The sequence below is a fragment of the Diplotaxodon limnothrissa genome, linkage group LG11, assembly GCF_057381915.1.
Source record: "Diplotaxodon limnothrissa isolate DT_005_m linkage group LG11, D_limnothrissa_male_GT1.1, whole genome shotgun sequence".
In the NCBI taxonomy this organism is placed as follows: Eukaryota; Metazoa; Chordata; class Actinopteri; order Cichliformes; family Cichlidae; genus Diplotaxodon; species Diplotaxodon limnothrissa.
Window position 1 is genome coordinate 26157615 of NC_140606.1, and position 8229 is coordinate 26165843.

The 8229-nt window shown below is 38.6% G+C and overlaps 1 protein-coding gene across 1 annotated transcript; it reads left to right on the plus strand.

The window, feature by feature from the left end:
* Positions 1 to 994: 994 nt before the first annotated feature.
* On the plus strand, positions 995 to 7474 carry LOC146622890 (uncharacterized). Its single transcript, XM_085365490.1, has 7 exons — positions 995 to 1136; positions 1228 to 1353; positions 3347 to 3484; positions 4842 to 4979; positions 7019 to 7069; positions 7153 to 7257; positions 7371 to 7474. Exons 1-7 carry the CDS (start codon positions 995 to 997, stop codon positions 7472 to 7474), a joined length of 804 nt encoding a protein of 267 aa, XP_085221616.1.
* Positions 7475 to 8229: the final 755 nt, after the last annotated feature.

Here is an 8229-nt window from a genome sequence, read left to right on the forward strand (position 1 = left end):
TTTGTCAGCCAAATGTTTATATTTGAAATGATAAAAAAATTTTGTAATGAGCAATTTGGGACCTATGCATGCAATTGGCATTGCAATGTTTTCAATCCTCATAACATTACACGCCTTCTCATTATCACAAAGTAATTTCTTGGAATGACATTTTTCTCATTAACACCTTTCTATAAGAGTAAAAAGATACCTATGAGGTAAACGATGCCTTACATTAAACGACTTCATCATCCTGTGCTAAGAAGAGGCGAGAGAGAGCGAGAGTGGCAGAGGTGAAAGAGAAAACGAGAGAATAAAAAGCATCAGAGTGCTCGCAGCAAAAGCAGATTTTGGAGGAAACGAGAGAGATAGGATGATGGAAAAATGTGGAGGCTGACGGGGGTATGTTGCTGTGCACAGCCAAGGTGGTCTCCAAAAAGACAGGAGAGAGAGAGAGTGGGACAAGGATGTTGACTGTTAATATGTAAGGTTTTCAGGATGAGTCATCTCTGACATTTTATGAATAGTCCCTTGACACACTTCTCGTCCCCTGCTCAGTCTCAGGCTCAGAGGGTCCCAAGTGACATCTTGCTAAAACCTCTCCTCCACAGTAAGTAAAGATTTTCACAGCATGTATTTTCAGCTATAACTTTATCATTTTGAATGTTTTAGTAGAGCCTTGTAACCTGTTTGCATTAGGATGTAAAGCTGGTCTCTCTTAGTGTTGTATTTTGTATGTGTTTTATCATCAGTGTGTTACAGGCTTTTTTAGAATTTAAAATGTGTGTCCTAACATATTTAGGCAGCCTGACTACCGAATTCTTTTTCTCAGAATGGAAGATGTTATGATATTTATCATCTTTAATCTTTAGTGTGTTTCACTGAGTGCCTGCTGGGATTGTTATGTGAATACATTTGACAGAATCATGATAGTAATACTTTTCCTCCTGTCTCTGCTTACTCCCCTCCTTTTCCTCCTCCTCCTCCTCTTCTTTTCTTGTATGTTTCTTCCCAGATGCGGCCACTCTGTTTTATTTTACCATTACTGTGCTTCCTACCTTTGCTATCTTCTAACCCTGTAAAGCCCACTTGCAGTCCAACACAGTACAGCTGGCCATATATATCACCTACGTTTTGTTGTGAAAAGTGCCCTGCAGGTACAGTAACTTCCTCACATCCCATTAAAGTTCATGGCTGTGATGTCAACAGTAGTGCTTTAACTGCAAACTGATGTTTCATATATTCCAGGTGAGTTTATGGCCAGACGCTCACAGAAAAACTGTGACCATAAATGTGAACCCTGTGAAGCTGGGAAATACACAGCCGGCTACAACACGGCGATGAACTGTGAATTTTGTGACAGCTGCAGTAAACGTGAGTAACTTCACATCTTTAGCTTTGGGCGTGGAGGCGCTACAGTACATGTGAGGATTTGAAATGTGTGAAAACTTTAAGGCAATTTTTAGACTGACAGCACAAAGAGCTTTAGTGGCAGGAATGATGACGTAGTGGGTTTTACGACTTACACGTTTTTCTACAGACACATTGATTCGAGCTCTTGTACACAGATATTCCCGCTAGAGCGCACCTGTTATCTTTTAAGCAGATAGAAGAATGACAAAGCATTACAGTAAAAATACTACTCAGGACCCCCCCTCCCCTTGTTATAGTGAAACATGTGGTTGCTTATACATTTTGTGTTAGTGTGTGAGCTCTATCATGCTCTCTCTTGATGTGAGATGTGTGAGTGAGTCATTAACTCTCTGTCGACCTGACCACTGCATTTGACCAATGACTCCACAGAATTTTGACAAAGTCAGACTGCTAGCTGTTTCTCAACTCAGGATTTCAGAGAAGTTTGCATATACAAAACTTACACAAGGGGATTTCCCATTTCATGTATCAACGGGGGGATACAGTCAGAAGGAGATGAAAGACAGAAGGGGAAGAGAAGGGGGTCTGTGAAACCAACTGTGAGCCAGCACTGGGGTTTAATATGATGAGATTCTGCAGCAGAAGTTTGTGTTTACACAGTAATCTCGACATGGTCTGCGGCACAGCCCACCGAGACAGGAGGAGGCTGAAAAAGCAGACCATCTTCATGTCAGTGGAAAAAAGAGCAAAATACCAAAAAAGCAGCAAACAGTGGAAAGAGCAGAAATGTCATGTCCTATGTTATTATTACTCAGGGCTTTGTGCTGGTACAGGTGAACAAAACAGCATGTCGTGCCTTTTTTAAATGTCACTGTGGAAAACAGACAAGAGAAAACACAGAACTGAGACAAATTTGAGTTTCTCGGTCTCAATTTTGGCTACATGTGCATTTTAGCTGAATTTGACTTTTTTGTGTGTCAACCAAGAAGCCTTTTTTACACATATCATAATCAAAGGGCTCACATACCTTTTTCCAAATTACAAACCAGATACATATAGACATTTAACATCGACCAAACATCTACTTATTGTTTATACACCTGCACATTAGAACAACTGTTTACATTTCTTCAGCAGAGGAAGGTGGGCGTTCAAAGCACAAGAAGGGGCTTTATACCAATTAACGGCTATGGAAATAATTCAGCCCACTCAAAAACTTTGCATAGCAGAGCAGTGATATAAAAAGTGCTTCTGTGTTGTTGGTGCCAATGATTTGTTGGTGATGATGATAAGAGTTTGGATGTGTGGACCTCAGAGGGCTTCATGGAACAAAATGCTTGGTTACCTGTTCTCTTCTGTTTACTACTCTGTATGTTTATGCTGCTTACTGCTCTCACTGCATTTTAATTCATTATTATAAGACAGCAGAGTAAAACAGTGCTGAGCACACACGTAAGAGTCGCTGCCAGCTTTAAAATGTCCACAGTCCTCGTGTTGTGACCTCAGCTGCTCATTTTATAGTAATCTGTCTGGAAAAAGTGAAAATATTTTTATTCTGCTTGTGGACCGCTGTTGGCTGGTGAGCTTTTAAGACTCTGCATGTTGTGCTACGTCCCTCTGTAACCCTAAATGCCACAAAATGATTTCTGTTTACGATTTTCACTTTGTGTGTTTGGTTTTGGGATGACTGTGACTCTTTGGAAGTCATATAAGTAGTTCGCTGATTGCTAATATGTAACATCAGATTGAGGTGTGCACACTAAAGCATCATTTAAGAAAGACCTTGTTTCATCAAACTGAAATTCTCTAAAGAAGAAGCACCAGACGTGATAATATAACGGTCTTATGACTTCAAACCAGAATCTTTACCTGTCGTGCCTAGCTTTGTGAGTCATTTCACATTTTCAGTTTTATCACAAAGACATCCTTTGCACACACTTTCAACTTTATCCGTCTTTAAATCACTTTTAACAATGACCGTGTTTTTCCACAGCAAACATGGAGGTCAAGACAGAATGCAGCGCGACTCATAACACCGTGTGCACATGTAAGGCTGGCTACAAGTGCAAAGACCAAGACTGTAAAGAGTGTGTATCCACAATCAAACCCACCGTCCCTCCATCTACTACTGGTAAGTGAGCCCTTCTCGGCACAGTCAACTAAATGTGAAACAATTGTTGACACAGTGGTTATCATTTATTCATTGCAGTGTTTTGTTTTGAATAGTTTCAACCATAACACACTTGAGGGCCACGTGCAGCATCACATTCTCATTAAGGAGCTTTGTCGTTTTGCATTCTTTCATTAACAATTTGCTACAGATTATCAGTGTAAAAGCACAAAAAATAACATTGTAGATGCGTTGCCCAAAGACATAAGATCGGAGACTAATTTAACACTACCATGAAAAGCAATAACATAACAGATATACTCATCTTTTACACCAAAATGATTTAGGCGTCAAACTTGTCTGAGTGTACAGGCTGAACCACAAAAGGGCAGCAAATGCTCATTTTTCATGAGAAGTTACTCATTTAACTACATCTGGGAATATAACTTCTTTTTATTTAAAAATACTCCTGAGAACCCATGAGTTCAAATGCCTTATTTTATGAAAACAAGACTGAAAGTAGCTCAGAGTAATAAGTTTGTTAAAAGAAACTGTTTATTTACATGTATGCACAAGAGCATTTACTAGCGTGTTTGTCTGGATCCAGTGGGGTACCTACAAACAAGGAAACATTCACACTCAAAAAATATTCATGCCCAAAGTGGTGACGTTAAGTAATCTGATTACATGAAAACATTCAGTTACGTAAGTACAACGTAAAATGTTCAAATTAATGGAATCTGGCCAAATGAAACTTACATTGAGCTCCCTAAAAAAAATAAATCACAATTAATGAATTAAATGAATAAACCTTTGATTTGATATACTTCAGTTTCATTTTGTGTTTATGAGGGCAAAGACTAATTTTTTGAGTGCATATTTTAACCCAAAGAAAAGAAGATATCAACACAAAAGTACCATCAGGATATTGCAAAGCAGCACTAACGTCAAGACTTGCTTAGAGAAACCCAATCATAGATAGTCATCACCCACAACCCTACAGAGGTCAGTCAGCTCTATGTGGCCTTTTAGCATCTTTCAGCTCGTTGTTTCTAGTTTTTAAAGTCTGCCAGTAATGAGTTTAGATGCACTTAACGCTGATGTCATCCACCTTAAACCCACTGTGTCTGCGAGGGACAAGTATGCACTCTGAGGTGATAACATCAGTGTTTAAAAAGTGTTTAAAATTCTCTAAAGAAGAAGCACCAGACGTGATAATATAACGGTCTTATGACTTCAAACCAGAATCTTTACCTGTCGTGCCTAGCTTTGTGAGTCATTTCACATTTTCAGTTTTATCACAAAGACATCCTTTGCATACACTTTCAACTTTATCCGTCTTTAAATCACTTTTAACAATGACCGTGTTTTTCCACAGCAAAAGTGGAGGTCAAGACAGACTGCAACCTGACTCATAACACTGTGTGCACATGTAAGGCTGGCTACAAGTGCAAAGACCAAGACTGTAAAGAGTGTGTATCCACAATCAAACCCACCGTCCCTCCATCTACTACTGGTAAGTGAGCCCTTCTCGGCACAGTCAACTAAATGTGAAACAATTGTTGACACAGTGGTTATCATTTATTCATTGCAGTGTTTTGTTTTGAATAGTTTCAACCATAACACACTTGAGGGCCACGTGCAGCATCACATTCTCATTAAGGAGCTTTGTCGTTTTGCATTCTTTCATTAACAATTTGCTACAGATTATCAGTGTAAAAGCACAAAAAATAACATTGTAGATGCGTTGCCCAAAGACATAAGATCGGAGACTAATTTAACACTACCATGAAAAGCAATAACATAACAGATATACTCATCTTTTACACCAAAATGATTTAGGCGTCAAACTTGTCTGAGTGTACAGGCTGAACCACAAAAGGGCAGCAAATGCTCATTTTTCATGAGAAGTTACTCATTTAACTACATCTGGGAATATAACTTCTTTTTATTTAAAAATACTCCTGAGAACCCATGAGTTCAAATGCCTTATTTTATGAAAACAAGACTGAAAGTAGCTCAGAGTAATAAGTTTGTTAAAAGAAACTGTTTATTTACATGTATGTACAAGAGCATTTACTAGCGTGTTTGTCTGGATCCAGTGGGGTACCTACAAACAAGGAAACATTCACACTCAAAAAATATTCATGCCCAAAGTGGTGGCGTTAAGTAATCTGATTACATGAAAAAATTCAGTTACGTAAGTACAACGTAAAATGTTCAAATTAATGGAATCTGGCCAAATGAAACTTACATTGAGCTCCCTAAAAAAAATCACGATTAATGAATTAAATGAATAAACCTTTGATTTGATATACTTCAGTTTCATTTTGTGTTTATGAGGGCAAAGACTAATTTTTTGAGTGCATATTTTAACCCAAAGAAAAGAAGATATCAACACAAAAGTACCATCAGGATATTGCAAAGCAGCACTAACGTCAAGACTTGCTTAGAGAAACCCAATCATAGATAGTCATCACCCACAACCCTACAGAGGTCAGTCAGCTCTATGTGGCCTTTTAGCATCTTTCAGTCTGCCAGTAATGAGTTTAGATGCCTTTAACGCTGATGTCATCCACCTTAAACCCACTGTGTCTGCGAGGGACAAGTATGCACTCTGAGGTGATAACATCAGTGTTTAAAAGTGTTTAAAACAACAACAAATTAAAAAATAAAATATTTGTTATCGGATCGCATTTTTCATGAAACACAATGAAGAAATGTTGTTTACAACTTACAGCTTAAACAGATTTTTTTTAATTATGGTTACGTTTTGGCACCATCAGCACTTCACAAAGGTTAGGGAATTTACTAACTTCATGTGAAGTGCTTGAGTTGCCTAAACCTAACCACAGAGGAGAGCACAGACACAGGTGAGAATGTGAGAATTGTGTACTTCTCTTGTCTACCTCAACAGCCTCCTGGCAAAGCTCTGCGCAGTGCTTAAAGGAAATTTCCTTTCATGCCTCCATCCCCCCTACAACATAACTCAGTAACAGTGTAGCAATCCATGATAACAAGTTCTAGAAGACAGGCAGATTTAGGGGTGTAGTACATGAATCTGTTAACTGATTCAAAGTCTTAATGTCGTGTCCTGTGTTATTATCACTCTGGGCTCTGTACGAGGGCAGGTGAGCAAAACAGTCTGTTGTCTCTTTTTTTAAATGTCACTGTAGAGGCCCTAGTTGTAGCATGTGTTTTCCTGTACTGTAATCCTGCCTACATACAGTAATGTGGACAGGTCATAGTCAGAATCCCTAAAATGTTTCTGATTCAGCTGAAACTGTTACATGACTAAAAATAATCCAAACAAATGAGCTGTTAATAATGCTTGGAAGCTATTTGCATGTTCTTGTAACTGTTTGCCTCTTCTGTAGTAACCGTGGAGAAAGGACACACACACACACACAAACACATGATGAAATAAGTTAAACATTAGGGACAAAAGAGTGAGCTCACTGACAAATCCAAGCCACAATAGTGTCATCTTGTCATCGAACTAATAATGCCTGCAGTGAGCTTATAAGGTTCTCTTTTTTTTATGTTTCCCTCTAGTGGCGACACCTGATGTTACCACCACCAGGCTCGCCACTAAACCGATTGCAGGTAAAGTAGCCAAATTGTGTTGCCTGTAAAATTATTGAACTGATGTAAATTATGGAAACTAACTCTCTCATGTGTTATTATAGATACGGTGTGGTTCCTGGTGATAATTGCCCTCCTGTGTACAGGAATTGCACTGGTTGTTGTGACAAAAATCAAGCCATTTTTAGTCTGGATTAGGTTCACTCACGGTTAGTAGATTTCTTTTAAATCACTTAATATTTTTCTTAGAACTTTTGTGTTATAAATACCCCCAAATGTTTAAATTCTTATTAAAACCATCCCGTCATTTCTTGCTGCTTAGGGTACTTCTTGGCTGAAAAACCTGCCACACAACCTGCATGTGATGAAGAAGTGTCCAAGCCCGTCCAGGAAGTGTGCGGGAAATGTGACCAACCTATGTGTTAAAGACCAGATCTGGAATTTGGAGGAGCGAGAACCTAACAAGACACTCGGTGGCACATCCCAGATGGAAAACATTCGTCACTGCTTTTGGACATTTAAATGGAGCTAAAAGGCACTCCGCGCCGTGCTGATCAGTGGAATGCCAGAAGGTGGAAAGTTTGAAACTGTTGCTGTTTCCTGAGAGGACAGATGATCATTTTGGCATCTGTGACTTTGAAGTGTATAAAATTGTGGTGGGTAAAAATCTTGGAACTGATAAGACAGAGGGGACATTGTGGCAGTGAAAGGAAAGTATGTACTATAGTACATAAAGTTAAACATATTTCATGTATATCTACATATATGTGCAGACATAATTAGCTGCTTTTGTAGCCAGCTTTTCAATATCACATGTGGATGTTCTGTGTACATTTTTTCTTCTATTTCTTTTTCATTTAAAATAAACTTAATAAATTTGACTAAAACTACCTAATAACTACCTAACAAAGCTTTCTACACCTTGGATGGCATTCTTTGCACTGAGCCAAAGAAGCTTATTAAAAGTATATACAAGAGTTCGTAAATCATAACTTACAAAGAAGACCACTTTGCAGCTGTTCTTCCGAGATTTAATACATTTCTGAGGTGAGTGTTTTCCAGAAGCTGCAGAAACAAAGTCAGTGCATCCGCAGCTTGCTGAGGAAAGACGAATATGATCCATACTCATCTGTGGTTTCAAAGTTTGTTGTATCCAAGTCTTCTGAATTTTTTGAGATGCA